Source organism: Nothobranchius furzeri, chromosome 17, assembly GCF_043380555.1.
Source record: "Nothobranchius furzeri strain GRZ-AD chromosome 17, NfurGRZ-RIMD1, whole genome shotgun sequence".
NCBI lineage: Eukaryota > Metazoa > Chordata > Actinopteri > Cyprinodontiformes > Nothobranchiidae > Nothobranchius > Nothobranchius furzeri.
The window spans coordinates 33,787,511-33,808,616 of NC_091757.1; the positions used below are offsets into that span (position 1 = coordinate 33,787,511).

The following is a 21,106-nucleotide window of genomic DNA, read 5'->3' on the forward strand; positions in this document are numbered from 1 at the left end:
AGATTCTGGCAATCCCAATTTGCATGTCAGCTAAATAAGAAGTTCAAAACCACCTAACTTTAATTCTACATATTTAGAACAGACTATAAATATTTTTATCTAACAATAACATTTGAATTTTGGTAAACATTTCGTAACAATTTATACACATTTATACTTAAAAGTTGGTATGAAACTATATTCTGAACGGCTTTAACTGAGATCAAATTCTCAGCTGATGAGGCAAAAGAACATTCTCCTCCGTCATTTACCTGGTTTACTGTGCATCTGAAGGAGGAACTGCTATCCATAGATCTAAAACAATCAGTTTTCTCCAGAAGTTACATAAAAGTCTTCAAGTTCAGAGTCCAGTTCACTTTATTAAATCAGATAATGGTCACACACAGTCACAGAAGGAGAAGAAAAGCAAGTGAAGTTATCATCAGGGTCAGTTCTAATGCAAAAACAAGACATATTGTTGTTTAACAGTCTCGCCTTCAGCGCATTGCTCCTTAGCTCCATCCACCTACTCACTTGTCTAAATACAGCAGACAGTCGTTTGGTTTGATACCACTGATCTTGATGAATGGCACTCACTGTTACTGGTCATTTATCACAGTTTATTTACCATAGATTATAATGTAACATCTTGTAAAAAGCACACGTGTAGCTATATGAGTGTACAATCAGATTATCGGTTTAATGATGGATATGAAATCAAAAAGCTTTAACCACACGAGTGATTCCAGTGAGTGATGAAAGGGAAATACCTACCATCGCAGTGCAACTTCTTCGTTTATATGTCTCGTGTTTATTTCTGGCTCGGTTAAGCTAATCCAAATGTGATCAACATCCAACATCGTAAGTCACCATAAAAATCATAGTTAGTGCCAGCAGTTTGTGGTGGCTGCACAAGTTGGCATTTACTGTCTGCTATATTCTGACTTGTTTCTCCAGGTTTTTAGGTCATTTCATCTGAGTGGCTTATTTGTCTAAATGAATAATGCAGTCAGACACACACACACACACACACACACACACACACACACACACACACACACACACACAAGCACACAGAGACAGAGACCTCTAGTTACAAAGAGCGGCAGGAGACCGTTAGCATGGTCACCGTCGGTTGCTGTGCTGCTCAGCCTCTTATCACATTGTTTCCCTGCTCTGTTTGTGGCATTAATCATTTGATTGCTTTACCTGTGCAGGAGATTATGAGAAGGTAAGGAAATGTGTTTAATGAGATTTTTTAAAAATCATTAAATTATTATCTTTAATACGCTTCAAGAGGAAAGCAGATTTGTGGAAAGACAAGCTGCTTTTCGACCTCCTTTGCTAATTGAGGACATTTAGGGTTGTGCAGGTCAAATACTCACTAATCAATACTGCTGCACCCTTTATTTACACTGAAAAAATAGCTTCATCTTTAATACTCTGCATCCAGGATGTTCTGCAGTAGATTAGCTGTCTCCTTTGCTTCTTCACCAGTCCCAGTTTCCTCCCACACAACCTTTTATTTCCTTTGAACAGTTCAGTGATTCTGTGCAGCAGAAAAACAGGAGTTTGGAGATAGAGCCTCATGGTGTACACAGCTCACTGGTGGTGGGAGTGAGTCTGGGGGCAAGGCAGCACAGGCTCAGAGGGGAGGGCAGCCATTAGGCAAGGGTGGTACAAGGCTGGCCCCGAACCTCCCGGTGCCCGGGTGGAGGGCTCCATGCCCACGTTGTGATGCAGTGACAGGTAAGCATGGCAGTAATCCAGATCTGACTGCTCACACCTGTACAGAGTCAGGGGATCCAGGTGCCGCGGTATCTAGGCAGAACAGAAAGCAGAAAATAGAGAAAAAAAGCAAAAGAGTCACATATACAGCTTTAAAACAGCCAGAACAGCCTCCATGCCAACATTTGTCAGCTCTCAGAATATTAAGAATTGGCTTAATTTACATCATGCTGTCAAGGCAGAGCTCTGTCATTAATGGAGACTTGGCCAGTGAAACCGCATCGCGCCCCAGAACCTGAAATCTGTGCCGCTCAAACACCCACTTTGAGCTGGAGTGATTTATATGCAAGATGAAAGCCTTAAGCAAGAGTGCACACATATTTCTGCCCTCTTTTAAATGGAGTCAAGGCTCCATTTAGAAGAGAGTGCTTATTACATTACAAGCACTTCGCTGATTCAAAGACCCGTGTTCATTTTATGTGCCAGTGTGGTCCGAATGATGTCAATTAAACACAATACAGATGCTTCATAGCCCATGCAATAATGGTATTAATATACATAGTTACATCCATGCTTTCACACAAAAACACGAGTGAGTTCTGATGCTAAGATATTTGCATACAAAATAACAAAACATGAGCAGCACTTGGATGTGTAAAAGGCAACTTCTGGATTTTCTTTAGTGTTTTATCATTTGTTTTCTACTTCTGTTAATCCAGCACACATCAAATTTTCATCATGTATATTAATCTTTCCTTCAGAAGGATGACAATATACTGGAAGTACCTGAGGGACATCCATTGTAAAGTACTATTTGTTGTAGTGATTATTTGTATGGAATCACAAAGACCTTTACATAAAGCTGATTTGATGTAGAAATGGCTTACTCTTCATCTGATTGGTCAGGATTTATAACCACTGCTCTGACTCACGTTTAAAGCCCCTCTTGAATTTGATGTTACTCTTTTTTAGGAACAATGTGACTGAATTAATTCCCCTAAGTTAGTTCAAAACACGACTGTCTAATTCAGCAGCGGATCTTTGTACGCTTCTTCAGAAGCTGCATGGTGGCGCAGTGGTTAGCACTGTTGCCTTGCAGCACGAAGGTTGCAGATTCGAAACTCGGCTGCGGCCTTTCTGAGTGGAGTTGCGTGTTCTCCTCGTGCATGCGTGGGTTTCCTCCGGGTACTCCGGTTTCCCCCACAGATCACAACATGCCCTATAGGTTATAAATTGTAAGTCGCTTTGGATAAAAGCGTCTGCCAAATAAATAAACATTAAAAGTTCATGAAAATTCATGAACAACAATCCTCTGAGTGCACAAGCATCAAGGTGTGTGTGTGTGTGTGTGTGTGTGTGTGTGTGTGTGTGTGTGTGTGTGTGTGTGTGTGTGTGTGTGTGTGTGTGTGTGTGTGTGTGTGTGTGTGTGTGTGTGTGTGTGAGGGGGCGTACAGATTGTCAGGAGGGCTACAGTGTAGGCTTGCCTCCCCATCTATGCTACAGCACAAGTCAAACATGTAAGGAGTAACGTTGATTTAAATGAAGGCAAATGAACCAACGGCCCTCTTTCTGTCTGTGCAGCAGTTGTTGGCAGAGCATTAACAGCCTCTGCCTTCTCAACAGTTTCCCCCGCCTCCTCCATTTAACATTTCCATTTAATCCTATACTGAAATCCAAATGGTGAACCACAAAATAAACAGAGTTGTTTAGACCATAAACAGCTTTGTTTGCTCATCACTGCTAAACGGACCACCGTAGATCAGTTAACGCTGTAAGTCTTCTCATAATAAACAACAAGATTAATAAAAATGTTGTTATAAACTGTAAAATATTTCAATAACAAGTTTTAGCCCCCCCCCCCCCCCCTTTTAAAGTATCTGAAAAAAGTGTCTTATCTTATTTTATTACATACGCAGGAATATCCTAAATCACAAAGAAATGAATCATGCTTTTACAAAAAAATAATAGTTAAAAAAAAGTTCTATTGTGTTGAGAACCTTTGATCTTTGGGAACAACCATGCAGAACATCAGAAAAGCCCATCAGAACGGCAGCAGTGACCAATCCCGCCAAGCTTCATTCTGTATTCCATTCTTGTTTGTCCTTTGTAAGTCTGACAGCCAAAACAATACAACTGAATTTCTGTGATGGTTTTGGGTGCTGGTGTGCCACCCCATAATTACCTGTGATCTGTGAGGTGCATGCAACTTTTAAAGTGGCTGTGTTGGTGTCATGAAATCAAAGAACATGACCAATAAAAATATGCTAACCAGCAAATGGTAAATGGTCTGCCTTCCAAGGCGCTTCACAACACAGTCATCCAAACATTCACACGCTGGTGGGGAGGAGCTACGATGTAGCCACAGCTGCCCTGGGGCGCACTGACAGAGGCAAGGCCTGCCGAACACTGGAGTCACTGGTCCCTCCGACCACTACGAGTAAGCACGGTGGGTTAAGTGTCTTGTCCAAGGACACAACGGCAGAATTCTCTGGCGGGAGCCGGGATCAAACCTCCAACCTTCCGATCGACGGACAACCCGCTCTACCTCTGGAGTTACTCCGATCCAGCAAGAGATACCTAGAAAGGTGATGTTGTGATGTTATTTTCCTACTGCTACACAACTTTATCCACCACAGAAACAAATGCCAGATACACCAAAGTGAGACAAGGGCTGCTATATCAGGAACTTTCAACATTTCCTTGGGTTTGTGCTGTTATCAGAACCATAACGAGATGAGGAGGAACGTCCGTCTGTTCAAGAATAATCACTGTCTCACAACCTTCACCTATTTTCATTGCCGCCTCCTCAGACTCGTTAGCCAGTTTCTACTTTTTCAGCACCTCGGCTCAACTGTCTCCCATGCAGCTGACATAAAGTGCACACTCAGCCATGCAGTTCACGAAGTTGGAATTACATTTTCTACTCACTCTTACCATGACATAAACTTTAATTTCTATTTCATTGGGTGTTTGATTTCAAGTAAGGCTTACCACCTTTTTTTATTGGCAGCTGTGGGAGATTATCTGCAGCTTTTGTTGTAAAGAAGAACTACAAGAGAAACAGTGATTTGACGTGCTCCGGATCAGGCCCGTAAAGCCTCTTTTCATAAATCGTTGTGAGAATTTGTTGAAATGGATGTATATTTTTTTCTTTTGTCAAAAGAGTTAAAAAAACCATTTTAAAATCATCATCACACTGAAAAACTGTCAGCAAAGAAGTGAGATGTGACAGCAAGAGGTGGAAACTTGGATTTGACACTTACACAATGAGCCGTTTTAATGACCTTTACTGAACATCTTTTGCTCTTTTGTATATTTTGGCAGCCCAACTCAGCACTGACACATCCAGTCTGTCACTTTGAGCAGCAATAGGGATTAAGTCAGTAAATGAAATACAATCAGGAAGTCCAGTCTGTGTAAAGCCTGTGATTCTGGGGCCTTATCAGGCACTAAAACACTGCCCACTCATTAGTGCTCACGTAATCTGTGTGGAACGTATTTGAATGATTGCTCACTGCGGTGCTTTGCAGAAAGGTATGTCACTGCAATTGCAGGACCACACATAATGAGCTGTATTTGACTTTTTCTCCCCATCTTTATTAGCATGCAGTCATGCCTTTCATTCAGTTTGGCCTGACTGAGTGAAAAAGCAGTTTCCTCCTGAGTTGTGACATTGGATGGGAATACGATGAGGTGGATTCGGTAAACACAGAGACGCAGCAACATCTGCCTGGCTGTGAGCTTCTGTTTCACAAGGGTTGTTACAAGAAAACAGGTCACAGTTCGTCCAGATTAAACTTTCACTGCGCTGAGGTTACTAAGCTGTCACTAAGCCTTGTTCAGCACACCAACTAACCACAAGCCTGCAAAAATAATGGCTCTCAGAACTATTAGAGCTGTTCTTTGGTCCCCTCAGTGCGCAATGTCTTGATTTGGTCTCACCGATCCTTTTAGCACAAACTTTGCATGACATCAAAAACATGTCCTTAACTCAGTGGCCAATTTCTGTGTAATGTTGTCCTAATGTTTTTCTCCATATGTTGTGTTTTGTGCTGCAAGAGTGTGTAGTGCCACCTTTAAGGGCTATCTGGCGCTTTTACAGCCAACACCTGCATCCGCATTCAGAGTGGGTTGGACTCCACCAGGGCCTTTTGTCTCCTCTGTTTTTGGTGTTTATGAGCAGAATCCCAAAGTGCAGTCATACAGAGGAGAGTGTTCAGTCTGGGACTTCAGGGTCTCCTCTCTGCACTTTGCAGATGATGTTTTCTTGCATCGTCAAGCCACATACTTCTGGGTGAAGAAGCTGTGGAGCAAGGCAATGGTTTCCTCAAATGGAAAACATATAATTGTACTTTACTGTTTGCAAGTAGGGTGGCGTTCTGCCAATGTCTGTGAGAGTAGTGTGTGTGTGTGTGTTTGTGTGTGTGTGAATTGTCGTTTTTTAATGGGGTGGGCCAGGGAGCTAGCTCCCGCACCTTGAGAGTAAACATCACGGCTCAAAAGCTGATCTTCACCTGTGTGTGACATGTTACGTGGTAAGGAAGCAGAAATCCAGGAGATCGTTTTGGGACACCGCTACAAAAGGCACAAACCGGAAGAACTGGTTTGTGAACCGGAAAATGCTAGAAACTCGCCGATTCTTCCTGATGTAAGAAGTGAGTCTACTCTTTATTTTGGTAGTTTTGGTGTTTACGTGATCATAGACCGCAATGTTCTGACTCTTCAAAAATAAGTTAAAATGCTCAAAAACGCTGGCAGTCAGAGGATTTCTGACCAGAAAAAGGCAGGCAGTGGATGAGTTAACAGCAGTTAACAATGAAAGGTGTTTGTGTGTAATGAGGAAACCCTTTCACGTTTGTTTTTAGTGGAAAAAATGTTGTTTTAGTGGCACACATTTTATTATAGATTATTTTCATGTTCATTTGGTGGTAAAACAATGTTTTTTCTTCAAGTAAAACTTTTTTTCTACAGTAAAATATTGACTTCAATACAGTTTTTACCTGTAAAAACAACAATAAAAATACCTTGTTTCCATAAAAGAACAAAACATTTCCTGTAATTTTACAGTACTGTTATGGAAACCCCAGCTGCCGGCGTTTTACAGTAAAATCCACATTTTTTTACAGTGTGAGGTGATGAAGGAGTTGAGATGTTCAACTTAGAGGAGAAGCAAAACTGACTGAAATATCCTCTCTGGTCTGGGAAAGCTTTGGGATTCCTTAGGAAAAGGTGGGGGAGGGATATCTGGGTTTCTCCCCATAACTATCACATCTAAAACCTGACCTCAAACATAAAAAAAGAACATGGATTGATTGATGATGACTTTTGTTGAATTTCAACAATTTTTTCTCACAAATTTGCCTTTTCTTATTAACATCTTTCAGCAAGGGTCTATAAAAGTCAAAGTAAAAGGAATTATTATTATCTATCACTTTAAGTGTGATGCAGGTTGTCTGCAAACAGCTGACAGACATTAAATTGGGATTAACACTGCTCTGTCTTTTAAATGCACCGCCCACGTCATCAGAACAATAGCCTGCTGTTTAAACAGCTTCCATTTGAACCAATAATCTTTTCCTCCAAGTCTTTGTGCTCTGGTTCAGAAGCAGTAAAGTGAAACAGCATCAGTTTCAGGTCTTAGCTGAGATGAGAAGAATAAAAGCCTTTTTGGCAAACAAAACTGAGTTAGCATTCAAGTTTAATCAGGAATATTGGGGGGAAAGCTGGCTGTTACATTTAGAGCTCTTAAAGAGGTGAGTCACTGGCTAGCATAGCCTGGATATCAGCCAGCAGATCTGCTCAGCTTAATGCGCCGTGCTGTTGGATTTTACAGGTGACACAATCACCGCCTTTCCTCTGATTGACTGGTTTGGAAAATCCGTTTCCAACCTAGTTTTTAGAACGCACGAGTAGATAAAACAGATTCAAATCTCTTCATCATAAAAGCCATTTAAGAAAAGCGTTGTTTCCTTTGGATAAATGGTTGTTCAGTGAGTCACTGGCTACCCTCCAAAGTAATGAAGTGGGCATCTGGCAACAACCAGATCGTGTCTTTACTCTCTTTAAACTAAAGTTTGACCTATTTACTCGGCAGTGAATTTTAACAGAGAGAAAAGCTCTGAATAAAACTTGGTACCCATAGAAACAACTTGTTAATGTTTTAACGGTAGTTTTTTCCCCTCTGGTTATTAACTAATTTTGTCTTTTATTCTTCTCTCAGCTAAATTAATTCATTATTAATGACAGTAATGATCCACAGCAATGTTTATAGAGCTGAGGAATTTTCTTAAGGAAATTATTTGGTGTTTGAAATGAAAACATCACTACAACAGGACTGGAAAATAAACAATAAGTGAGATCAGAGGAGTTTTAATAACACACAGCGGAATTATTTTGAGGATAGAAATTCCTTATCACCTGCTGCCTCATGTTGGGAATTCAGGCTAAATCCAAAAATAATGTTACGTGTGATCTTCTGGTCTTTTAATACAAGAAAGGATAGGATGGAGGTTGTTGATCAACTTGGCTCCATAAGACCCTGCTTAGAAATCTTGGTGTTATTATTGCTTCAGACCTGAGCTTCACTGGTCACCTCAAGGTTATGCCTGGATCAGCTTTTATCATCTTCAACAAATAGCTCCAGACAAAACCTAAAGAAACTCATTCATGCGTTCATCTCCAGCAGGCTGGACTTCTGCAATGGTCTTTTGACTTGTTCTCCCAAAAAAGCTGTGAAGCAACTGCAGCTTATTAAGAATGCTGCTGCTAGAGTCTTAACAAGAACCAAGAGAGCCGAGCACATCACTCCTGTTCTTAAATCTCTACGCTGGTTACTAGTAAACTAGGATTGATTTCATAGTGCCTCTACTAGTCCATAAATCACTCAATGGTGTGAGGCCAGAATACATGTTGGATCTCCTTCCTGTAGCCTATAAACACCCAGCAGGGCTCTGAGATCATTAGGAAAGAGCCAGCTGGTAGAACTCGGGTCAGAACCAAACCGGGTGAGGCTGCTTTTAGCTACTATGCTGCATATAGATGGAATCGGCTTCCTCATGACCTCAAATGCGACCCAAATTGGAAACCTTCATGTTTTCATCAGCCTTTGAATGGCTGTTCTTTTGCTGCACCTTCTGCACTGTATTTGCTCACCCTTGTCTTTTTAATTTTTAAATTGTATTCTATTGTGCTGTCACATTGATTTTAATTCAATTCAATTCAATTTTATTTATATAGCGCCAAATCACGACAAGAGTCGTCTCAAGGCACTTCACATAATAAACATTCCAATTCACAGTTCATTAAGCCAATCAGAAATAATGTTTCCTATATAAGGAACCCAGCAAATTGCATCAAGTCACTGTTTAGTGTCAGTGACTTTACAGCAATCCTCATACTAAGCAAGCATGCAGCGACAGTGGAGAGGAAAACTCCCTTTTAACAGGAAGAAACCTCCAGAGAATCCTGGCTCAGTATAAGCAGCCATCCTCCACGACTCACTAATGTTCTTGCTAATGGAAAGCACATTGAAATGCCTCTGAATGAAATGTGCTATATAAATAAAGCTGCATTTCTTTGTTCAGTTCAGTTCAATTGAATTCAAAAGATACTTTATTAGTCCCAGAGGGAAATTATGCTATGTTTCTAGATCTTACATTTGATCTTTTAACACTGTGCCACAGCACATACAGGCCCTGGAGAGTTTTAGCTTTTTTCAGTGTTAGCCAAGATCTTTTAGCTCTGGCAGCCATCTTGTTGTGGGTTGACAATATAAGTCAGTCAACTGCAGCTGTACATGCAATACTTTCTGATAATTTCATTATAATGAAGTCGTTCTGTGTGGAGCCTCAAGACATTTCATATCTAAAGCTTTTTGTTGAGACTAAATAAAAAATATGTCAGCTAATTTATGTCCAGAATACAAAAGTCAAATAAGCAGAAGAAATGGTTTCAAGTCAGAGGCAAAACTACTTTTTGTTTAGTAGCAGTGTCATAAAAGCAGGTTTATTGTTTACTTTTTATTTAATTATGTGGTTTGCTAAAATAAAACAAGCTTGCAATAGTTCTGTTGTGTTAATCAGACAATGCCTCTGGTTAACTTTATAAAGTAAACATTAAAAAGTAAGAGATGAAAGAAGAAAAGCAACTCGTTCTTTGTTCTTCCACATATGAAAATTGAACTTGAACTCTACAAGTCAGTAGATTTGATTCTTCTTTACATCATTAGTAGATGTGCAAACAGCCTGGGGCAGAACCGCAGTCTGCAGTCACAAACATATAATAAACTTCTCCAATAGATGTTTTCTAACTTAATTCTGAACAATTCTCCATTCATCTTCTGGCAATAAATGTTTCATCATCATTACTTTGAACCTTAACTTGCCAAACATAGGATAGAGAGCAGTGCTAGACACACACACACACACACACACACACACACACACACACAGTCAGAGTAATATTTGTGAAAAATAAAGCATGTCTGTGTGAACTATTAGAGATAAGGTGTAAAACTAATAAATGAGACGTTTTGAATGGATGGATGAATAAGAAGTTTTGAGACAATGAAGATTATCTGGAACAATTATGAAGTTTGTAAAGTAAACATGTTGAACAAGTTCTAATTTCCAGCTGAACAAAAATGTGTACAAAGAGACTGTGAGCTGTTGCAAACATTTCAAGACTTTTTGGAAACTTGTAAATTTAGTTCAGTCACAGCTCAGTCTGCTTAAACATAAATGTGTTTCTTAAAAAAAGAGAGATCAACTTCAGCTGACCCAGTGACATTTGTCCATCTCAGAGTGCAGCCGCTTTGAAATAAACCCACTCCATAAGGTAGATGCATATCTGCGCTCACAGTTTTCGCAAATGGGTGTTTAAAGGATCGAATGCAAAACTGAATCAATTCCTTCTAAATTATTTATTTTCCCAAATAGGTCCTTGCACTCTAGTTCTGAGGAACTAGTGATGTCTCGGTCGTGAATGAACTGGCTCTAAGAGCCGGATCTTTGAAGTGAACAACAGGAGCCGGCTCGTCATTGGGAGCCCCCCCCCCTGCTTTGGTGAAAGCTACTGACATGGTTTGGGGAATGCGTTTCACCCAAGACATGCAGAATTACACACTCACAGATCTTATGGTAAAAAAAAAGAATCTTTATTTTAAAACGAGAACTGAAGGTGCACTGGAAAAGCCCAATGGAGATCGAGAACGGGAGCGCAGCATCTGAGGAGGGGGGAGCAGATGCAGGTGAGTCCAGGAAGGTAAGTCTAAACTTGGTGAGTGCAGAGAATAGACTTACTGGGAGTAGGGGAGCATAGGAATGAGGGAGGGTAGGTTGGGTGCCGGGGTGAATCAAAGTGGGGTGTCCAGGAGAGGGAGCGTGAGGAGAGCGGGCCGGCCGGGAGGAATGGAGAACGGTGAGAGCTGCGTCCAGAAATCCTATGGGGCACAGGTGAGTAAACACGAGGAGTCGCAGAAATCCAAAGACGTAATCCAGAGGAGTCGCAGTAAACCAGAAACATAATCCAGAGGAGTTGCAGTAAACCAGAGACGTAATCCAGAGAAGTCACAGAAGTCCAAAAACGTTCCAAAACCTGGTAACGGGTAAGCACAGGGAAAAGTTCCAAAGGTTCACAAAAAATCCTAGAAACACTAGAGCACAAAATCCAAGAGTCACAAGAGGGCAGGAAACTACCAAGCTGTAGTAACCATCCGGCATCAAGGAGTGTTCTTCATCCTCCTTTTGTAGCCAGAACCGCTGATTGCAAATCTGCTGCAGCTGGAGCCTCCCTCTCCTGAAACACACAACTCAAAGATGGGAAAATGAGAGGAGTACTCACGCTGGCACATGACGGCTACAGGCGATTGGTCACCATGTGTAACTGCGTGTCCAGACTGTCCACACAGAGCAGTAGGGGCGGGGAAGAGGGAGGATCAGACTCAGACACACAGCAGAGCACATGCGGGTGGAGGGAGACAAAAGGGAATGAGGAAGAGGAAAAAGGTGAGCGAGAGAGAGAGGAGAGTGCGACGAAGACGGTGAGAAAATGAGCGCCTGCAGTCGGAAAGTGGAGATTTCTTAAAGTGTTCAGTTATTAAATCCATAGAAATGATAAATATTTGATATATTGCATTTTTTTACATTAGTAAATAATTTTACATTTAGTTTTGCATTATTTTGGTTATAATGTACTCTACGCAACAGAAAATCTGAGGAGTCACTTGGGAGCCGAAAGAGCCGGCTCTTTTTGGTGAGCTGAGGCAAAAGAACCGGCTCTCTAAAAAGAGCTGAAATTCCCATCACTATGAGGAACAGCTGATTTTTTGCACCATGAGGCTGATTGTCTGTTTTTGCTTGGATGGTTCATTCACCCTTCCTCATAATGCAACTCATGAAATGTATGCAGCGTGACCTCTGTCTTAACCTGACTCTCAAACCAAGACTCACGACTTCACTTTATTAAGCAAATAAAAACATTTCCTAGCAAAAGAACTGTTTTGAAATGAATAAATAACTAATGGCATTAGGGGAATGTACCACGATGCACATATGAAGGCGTTAAAGGGGTTAAAGTCAGCACTGACAGAGTGGATCTGCATATTTTCTGCACTACACCAGTGATGTTAGAGAGCTTCTGGCAAGACTGCTTATTATTCAGCTTTGAAAAAAAAGCAGAAGTAAGGGTGTGATACATTTAAATCAACAGACTCCATTTACAATTTTTTATGGATTAAAGGAGGAAAAACTTTTTCTGCTGTTTGCAATCAAGTGTTAATTTGTAGAGAATACTTTTGTGTCAATTATCTAACAAATAAGCTATGATTCTATTTTTGGTTCTTTTTAAAACACAAATAAGGTTTTTCTTTACCTTGCTGATGTTTCATTTGCAGCTGCAAACATCCTCAGAGCTGACGCTGATGGTGGCGTCACTTCCTACTCCGTTTATTTGCGGGCAGCAGAGGACATTGTCGCCCTCTGCTGCCCGCTCTCCCCTCTCCGATGATGCAGTCCCATGCACGATCCAATGAGTAAACCCCATTGTCTCTGTTCATGGTCCCACATCCACGTCTCCTTATTTCTATAGCTTCCTTTATCCATCTTTTGTATTTCTGTTGTTGTTTATGATCCTTGTGTTGTCCCAGTCCATTACATGGTTTTCTCTTGTGCAGTGATCTGTTACGGCCGATTTCTTTATTGAACTTTCTGCTTCTACTTTTGCTGCTCTTGTGTGTTTTCTACTTGTTTTTCCTTCACACTCCTTTCTATGTACTACTGTACTGTACTTTTCTTTCTGTTGTTGTTTGTTGTTTTCCTTTGTTTATTGCCCATTTCAGGTATCCGCAGGTCTTTAAAGCGTGTTGTATGTGTTTGTCCTCTTGTTTACGGTCTCTTTCTTCTGTTACCATGTTTGCTCTGTGATATAATGTTCTGATTACTGACATTTTGTGTATGGTGGGGTGTTCGGATGTCCATAATAAGTATTTGTCTGTGTGTGTTAGTTTCCTATGTGTTTATGTTTAGGGTCCCGACAGTCTGCCTGGTTATTTTCATGTCCATAAATGCTATACTGCCTTCTGTTTCTGACTCATATCTTTATGTTGTCTGTGTCATCAATGTTATTTAAGTGTTGTGTTAGTGTTTCTGTTTGTCCTTTTGGTATGATTTCCAGTACGTCGTCTACGTAGCGTTTCCATAATTTTATTTTGCAGTTTGGGGGGGGGGGGGGGGGGGGGCAGTGGCTATGGCTTTTTGTTCTAGGTCTTCCATGAAAAACTCTCACAGGGTGGCTGATGACGGGTTAACGGGACTCTGTTAACTACTATGTCTATGGTTTTTTTGGGTTGGTGTTTTTTTGAACAGGGATGTGACGTCATGTGAGATGAGTATGTCGTTGTCTTCTTTTGTAATCTTTTTTAGTTCTTTTGTCAGTTTTATTCTATTTTTGCAGTGTTGATCTGTGTTACCTAATAACGGGCTGATGATTTTGCTGACTTCTCTTGCCATGTTGTATGTTGGTGTACCTATGCTGTCTACTACTGGTCTAAGTGGGGTGTTTTGTTTGTGTATTTTCGGTGTTCCATAGATTCTTGGTATTATGTTTGATGTAGGAATCCAGTGTTTGTACACTTTTTTCTGTTATTTTGCCTTTTTCTTGTAGTGGCTTCAGTAATTTTCCATGTTTTTCTTAATGTTTTCTTTTGGGTCTTTTTTAAGTATTTTGTAAGTCCTCCAACATCTGTTTCATCTGTTGCTTATAGTTTTCTTTGTCCATTACCACTGTGGTTCTTCCTTTGTCTGCCAGAAGAATAATTATCAGTTAATTTTTGGATAATGCTGTCATGGCTGATTGTTCTTCTTTTGTAATATTGCTGTGTTGAATTTGGCTGTTCTTTAATATCCCAACTTCATTATTTCTGAGTTCTGCTTTCTTTCCCTCATCCGTGACCTATGTCAGGCACGCTGGTGAGTGGAGTGGAGGTGAGGATCCACACGCTGGGGAGGAATCAGGCAGGCAGACAAACCGGGACAGGTAAAGTCTTTTAATAAGGAACACGCCGACATGGAAACAATGAGCCAACAAGAGATACAGAACTGAAGGGGTTTAAATACATGAGGGCTGGGAGCTTGGGTGATTGGAAAACGAGAGGCAGGTGGGAGCAATTAACAAAGACACATGACTGAACAGAATGGGGAGACAGGACAGGGTGTGACAGACGGGACCGCTTCCTTGGCTGGAGCCGCCGGACTGGGCTCTGACATCTGGACAGGTCGGCCCGGGGGAAAAGCCTCTTGGTTCACCGCTGAAACTGGAGCTGACTGAACTGGTGGTGCCGGTAACTGGGAGAGCAGGGAGGATAGATTGTCCAGCTGGAGCTCCTGGAGACTGAGGCTCGGATGCAGTTGGGCCAGCTCAGCTCGGAGACCGGCTAGCTCTGCTGGGTGGACTGCAGGCTCAATCCTTTGGCCCTGAGACGAGGGAGCTGCTGACTGGACCAAAACCTTCTCCTGCTGATTCGGGAAGAATAGGGTGTCCAGCTGGAACTCCTGGATGCTGACGAGCTGACAGATCCGGCAAAGCTCCGCCTGGAGACCGGCGAGCTCTGTCAGCTGGGCTGTAGGCGTGGTTCCTCCGCCTGCAGATGACGGAGGCGCTGATTGGACAGGAGACGGGACTGCTGGTCTGACTGGGGGCGGGTCCAAGCTGACGCGCAGCGACGAGCTTGCGGCTCCGTCCTGGGACAAGGGGTGACGGTGGAGCCCGGCATCCTTCCCAACGCCATGGGCCAACTCCGGGGGAGCACACAGCCAGTCTGGTGCCCACATAGCAGGAGCGGTCCATCTGCGCCTCCCTGTCCAAGTCTCCATCCGGCTCCGGGAGGGTGGAGAGGATCGCTGAGGCCCGGGCTCAGCGGCGGTGTCCGCGGCGAGGCGATGCCAGAGGAAGAGGAGCCGGCTGGTGGTCCGCGGCGAGAAACTGGAGCAGGTACTCCCAAGGGATAACCTCCCCGCTGGATCCTTCTGTGGGTTGGCTCATTCTGTCAGGCGCGCTGGAGTGGAGCGGAGGTGAGGATCCACACGCTGGGGAGGAATCAGGCAGGCAGACAAACCAGGACATGTAAAGTCTTTTAATAAGGAACATGCCGACATGGAAACAATGAGCCAACAAGAGACACAGAACTGAAGGGGTTTAAATACATGAGGGCTGGAAGCTTGGGTGATTGGAAAATGAGAGGCAGGTCGGAGCAATTAACAAAGACACATGACTGAACAGAATGGGGAGACAGGACAGGGTGTGACAACCTGTTGACATGCTAGTTCTGTTGCTACAATAAATTCATCATATGGTATTTTCTTTGGTGTTACTGCAAAGTTTAAACCTTTTTTAATATGCTTTCTTCTGCTTCTGTTAGTTCGTATTGTGAAAGGTTATATACCCAGGAGCTTTGTGTGGTGTTATCTTGTTTTTCTTTTCTCTTTTTCTTGTTGATGAGTTTGTTTAACTTCTTTATGTGTCTTTATTTTACTTTTGTGAACTATTTTTCCTGTTGTTCCATCATGTGTCCTTTAATTTGTTCCTCTGTTTTTTTCGTTTGTAATTCCTTTTTAAGTCCAGGTGTGTTCTTTCCAGTTCATTTTCCACTTGCTTCTGTTTGGTTGTGACATTTCTTAACCTGTCTTTGAGTAGTGCTTTCTGTGTTCTTTCCATTATGTTCTGTGCTGTCTTGGTCCAGATCGGTGTTTTCAGCTGTAGGCTTATTGGTGTGATGTTTTCGTCCTGGCATCTTAAACAGAAACGAAGGTGGTTCCTTAGACATGTGCGTTTTTGGTGTAAACCAAACCCCAACAATGCGGCTCAAAAATTGAGGCCAACCCGGAAGTACCAAAAATTGCAGTTCCACCCTCATCCGCTGGGGGCTGGTGTCAGAAGCGAGCAAATCCTGATTGACTCCCATGTTAAAAATACCAATTTCACAGCAGAAATAAACATGTTTACATCCTGGTACCAAAACATGTTTTTGGTTTAAATTATCTAGTTTACACTCATGACAACTCTGAGGGGGGTGAATTTTTTTCTCACTCTTCTGTTTAAGTGTATTAAAAGCCTAAAATTCTGTATAATTAATGAGCATCAGGCCCACGTGACCGCCGCCTCAGACCCACGTGACCACAGAGCTAGCTCCGTGGAAAGGCCTCAGTAGAGCCTTGGTCTGGCCTGGAAACTGTTCCGGGATATTGAGTCTCTGTGTTTGTGTATTCTTTTTTGGATATTTTTTGTGCAGTTGTTGGACAAAATTACTTGCTGTGGCATTAATTGCACTAATAGAGCATCCAAGGAGTCTCTACTTCATTTTTTCGGTAAGTAAAATTATATTTATGTATTTTAGGTCACTGCCGAGCTGAGCTTAGATTGTAACATGTACTGTTTAACCATGAAATTTAAATGTAATAGGGTAAACCCCAGTGCATTTAACATAATGCTGCACTTTAGAAAATTGGTTGAAATATAACATGTTGATGGAGCTGGGTTCCCACTATCGGCTTGTGGAGCTCTCGGGAGACCGAAGTTTTCCACCCGCTTCTCCCCTCCCCGCAGCCCCGCGCATCTCTGTCTGATCGCGGCTTCTGTCTGCTGCGCGGGCTGCTGGCTTGTGGAGCTCTGGGATGGAAACCTTTCCACCCGGTTCTCCCCAGCGGCAGCTCTGCCCATCTCAGATTGCAACAGCGCTTGTCTGCTGTGCGGCTGTCGGCTTGTGGAGGTCTCGGAGACCTCTGTGGAGGTCTCGGAGACCTCTGTGTTCCACCCGGTTTTACCCAGCGGTCCGCCTGACGTATCTCTGACTCAGAAGCTCTGGTGTTGTGCACAGTTAACTCCGGTTGTAGCTAGGTTGCTACGTCCGTTAGCTTAGCTCCCACCTCCGCATTAGCTTTGGGTTAGCTACAGGTTAGCTTGTAGCTAGTTCTACCAGGTGTCGTCAGTTGATCCCAGCCTTACAGCCCCACCCTCAGCTCCACCTCTCTTCCCTTTTGTGGAATTGTCTGGGCTTGACGGAACCTGTGACACGGTCAAAATGGCGGTGGTGGCCACCTCCCATTTGGCCTCAAAAACGTGATATTGGAGCCTATGGAAATTAATTGTCCAGTATTTATATGTCGATGGTGTAAACGTTCCAAACGGTGGAAGTCCTTTGTTCCTTGTTGTCTGTATTTTTCTTTGTACGTTCTTTCTGTGTTTGTCTTCAAATTCCATTTTTGGTTCTTTGTTAAACACAGATAAGGTTTATCTTTACCTTGCTGACATTTTGTTTGCGGCTGCAAACATCCTCAGAGCTGACGCTGACGGTGGCGTCACTTCCTACTCCATTTATCCGCAGGCAGCAGAGGACGTTGTCGCCCTCTGCGCCCCGCTCGGACGCCAACTCAACACACGAACAATTGAACATAGAAAGGAGTGTGAGAGAGAAACAAGTTGAAGACACACAAGAGCAGCAAAAGAAGAAGCAGAAAGTACAATAAAGAAATCGGCCGTAACAGATCACTGCACAAGAGAAAACCATATAATGGACTGGGACAACACAAGGATCATAGACACCGAACAACAGAAATACAAAAGATGGATAAAGGAAGCTAAAGAGATAAGGAGACGTGGATGTGGGACCATGAACAGAGACGATGTGGTTTACTCATTGGATCGTGCATGGGACTGCATCATCGGAGAGGGGAGAGCGGGCAGCAGAGGGCAACAACATCCTCTGCTGCCCGCGGACAAACAGAGTAGGAACACGCCGACATGGAAACAATGAGCCAACGAGAGACACAGAACTGAAGGAGGCGTCGACCACTGGACTGGAGACGGCGACGGCGACCACTGGACTGCTCTGAGGATGTTTGCAGCCGCAAACGAAACATTAGCAAGGTAAAGAAAAACCTTATTTGTGTTTAAAAAAGAACCAAAAATGGAATTTGAAGACAAACACAGAAATAAGGTACAAAAGAAGCTATGATTTTGTTCCTTTTACAGAGAAGACTCAGATTTCTCTAATTTTGTGTTCCACTGAAAAATCCCAAACTCTCTGATCCCCCTGAAGTGATTGGTTCAGAAGTGGGAAAGGGCAACAATGTGCACGTCAGTGACAGTACACAGCAATTCATTTTAATATTCATGCTGTTTGCTTGCGATTGCTAATGAAAGCATTCACATAGGTGGTCCCCTCTTTGCAACATGGTGAATGTGGGTCAAGCTGCTGCTAAATGATTCCCAATTAGGTGACAGGCAGCTGCATCATGCTTCAGACTCGCACTGAAGACTCTCACTGGCATATTAACAACATCCTAGGCCTGAGCTGTGCTGCTGCTCTCTGTCAGCTGGATAATTCATTCAGTGGTCAATGCTGCAGCAAGGGAGGAAAGACAACCCTCTATTATCATCACTGTCTACCAGGAAACACCCATGGATGCTGAATGGCATGATAATAGACACCAGACCACCTTCTCTGATTGTAACTCCGACTAGATAAATTAAAACTGATGTCAGGGTGGCTGACCCAAACATGAAGCCGATAACGAGTAAACTTCATTAACTGGGTTAAATGCATTCCAGAGAACATATATTCCCTTTATTTAAGATCAATTTTGCACTTCAAGTAAACATTGTTTTGAATTTTCCAAACTAATCTATTAAAAGCTTTGACTTTTGTCCCTTTTCTGCCTTTATCGTCATTAATGAGAGGAAAAGAAAGAACCTTCATACGCCAATAATTAAACTACTGAAAAATGTCTCAGTCACAGATAAAAGATGGAGTTTAAGCACAATTTGTGGAACCACATTTGAAGAAATGCTCATTTATTTCCAAAAAAAGGAAAATATAACCCTATTAATAATATGTGGCAGGAAAAGGAGTTGTGTTTACCACACAGACACACACACACACACACACACGCGCGCACGCACGCACACACATACACACACACACACACACACACACAGCAGGCTGACGATAATGTTCTTGTCACCTGTACATTTGAACACCTGTGAGTCTGTTTCTCTCTGTACTTTCACATCCGACTGCCTTTATCACCCACCAAAGGCAGGTGATAGCATTTTTGCCTCTGTGTGTGTAAACGTGTGTGTGTGTGTGTGTGTGTGTGTGTGTGCACGCGCGTGTGTGCGTGCGTGCGTGTGTGTGTGTGTGTGTGTGTGTGTGTGTGTGTTTAATTGTCTGCAGCATATTTCATTAAGAACAGGATCCATTTTAATGACACTCTCAGGAAGATAAACTTAGATATACATTTAAAATAGATATACGGTACTTTTAGAGGCAACTGGAAACAAGATGGCTGCAGAAGCTCGTCATCAACCCGGTCTGGCTGTTGACATAGCTCAAGAATGTTTGTCTGAGTTTTGGTGAAACTTTTACAAAGCAACAATTGAATATTTAACCATCCATCCATCCATCCATCCATCCATCCATCCATTCATCCATTCTCGGGGTTGGGTTCAGGGGGCAGTAGTCTAAGCAGAAAGATGCTGAATGTCACTAATATAGTTACTTTTATTGTGCCACAGTTACTTTCACAATCAAACAGTCTAGGATACTTTAAAAAAATAATCAGTAATCAGATTACCTTTCATGATACCTGGGGCAATTGCAACTGTTTCATTTTTGGAAAGGACCCAGTTCTAAGATAACAGAACTTAAGACAGTAATTACAAAAATGGCTCCATATCCGTGAATGTTTCAGCTAAAACTTGGTGTGGCAGTAGTTGAGAGGATCTTGCATGGCGAGCCAGTAAATATGTGTTCCTTCAAGGCCTTTAATTAGCCTTTTTCACAAGAAACATACAAGATCAGAGATTAGAAACACTGAAATTTTTCATACCTACAGGAAGAGTCTGTCCTAGAAATATGAAATAAAAAATTATCATCCTTGTGTGACTACCAACACCTAATTTAACATTTTCACATACTTAAAAATTAAAGGAACTATGCTGTGCTTTTTTCTATTTGTGCAGAAACATAATTTCAAAGATTTGCACCATCAGAACAGAGCTTTAGTCTTAACTTCCATGAGCCTGATCATTTAAATAATGTTGTCTCGTTTTATTTTTATGTCAAATTCAAGAACCCACTCTTTCACAGGTTTTATAATATAGAAAATAACTTGTGACTTTTATATTACGAAGAGGAATCTTTTTACGTTTTAATATTTAATAAGTTGCAGAGCAGGAATCACATGAGACGACTGAAGGTTTGAGTCACAACAGGAAAGCTGATGTCCGTCTGAAAGGCAGCTGGAAGTTCTATAAATTAACACCAAGTGTTAGGATTTCAGAAAGATGATCTTTGACTGACTTTAATATTCACCATGTAATTACATTTTTATGTGGAAAGCATTTTACATTAGTCAAAATAACCATAATCCTTCAGATGTGGGGATTTATCTCCTCCTAATGCTGCTCATCCCATTTTCTGCTCATCATTGTTGGCAATGCATGCTGGGACTTACTGGTATTTACTGGATGGACAGTTTAGGAAGCACCGTGTGGTCTTTTCTCATAATTGCTCATACAGGTAACCTGAATGTGGAGGGAAATTAAATGTTTGTTTTTTCAGAGAGAGCAGTGGATGTGCAACTCGTTGTTTGGTCCATTCTCCCTCGTTGACTTGCTTTTGTGTCCTTTTACACTCCCACACACCTTTTCCTGAGTGCACACATCCCTCCTCACACAGTGTGTGCTGCTGCCGCCTGTCAAAACACTCAGTTCTAGAAAAATGGAAAAGCATGTTGCCTCTAAGGTCATGGCTGTTTACTTGGAGATCTGATGCTATCACAGGGTAATATGCCTCAATATTTATGCTTTCTTATTTTTAATTAATATAAAAGATAAATCTCACACA

General features: G+C 42.1%; 1 protein-coding gene across 3 annotated transcripts in view; it reads right to left on the bottom strand.

Annotated features, from left to right (window-relative positions):
* Window positions 1–339: 339 nt before the first annotated feature.
* Window positions 340–21,106, bottom strand: part of LOC107393594 (leucine-rich repeat transmembrane neuronal protein 4) — a 101,507-nt gene continuing 80,740 nt past the window's right edge. Inside the window, exon 3 of one of the 3 annotated variants that reach the window (XM_054731310.2) lies at window positions 340–1,800. In XM_054731310.2, coding sequence (XP_054587285.1) covers window positions 1,582–1,800 — 219 coding nt within the window. In that variant the 3' untranslated portion in view covers window positions 340–1,581. Of the gene's footprint in view, window positions 1,801–15,169; window positions 15,288–21,106 lie in introns of those variants that run through there. The other 2 variants (XM_015972062.3, XM_070546519.1) reach the window with 2 other exon arrangements.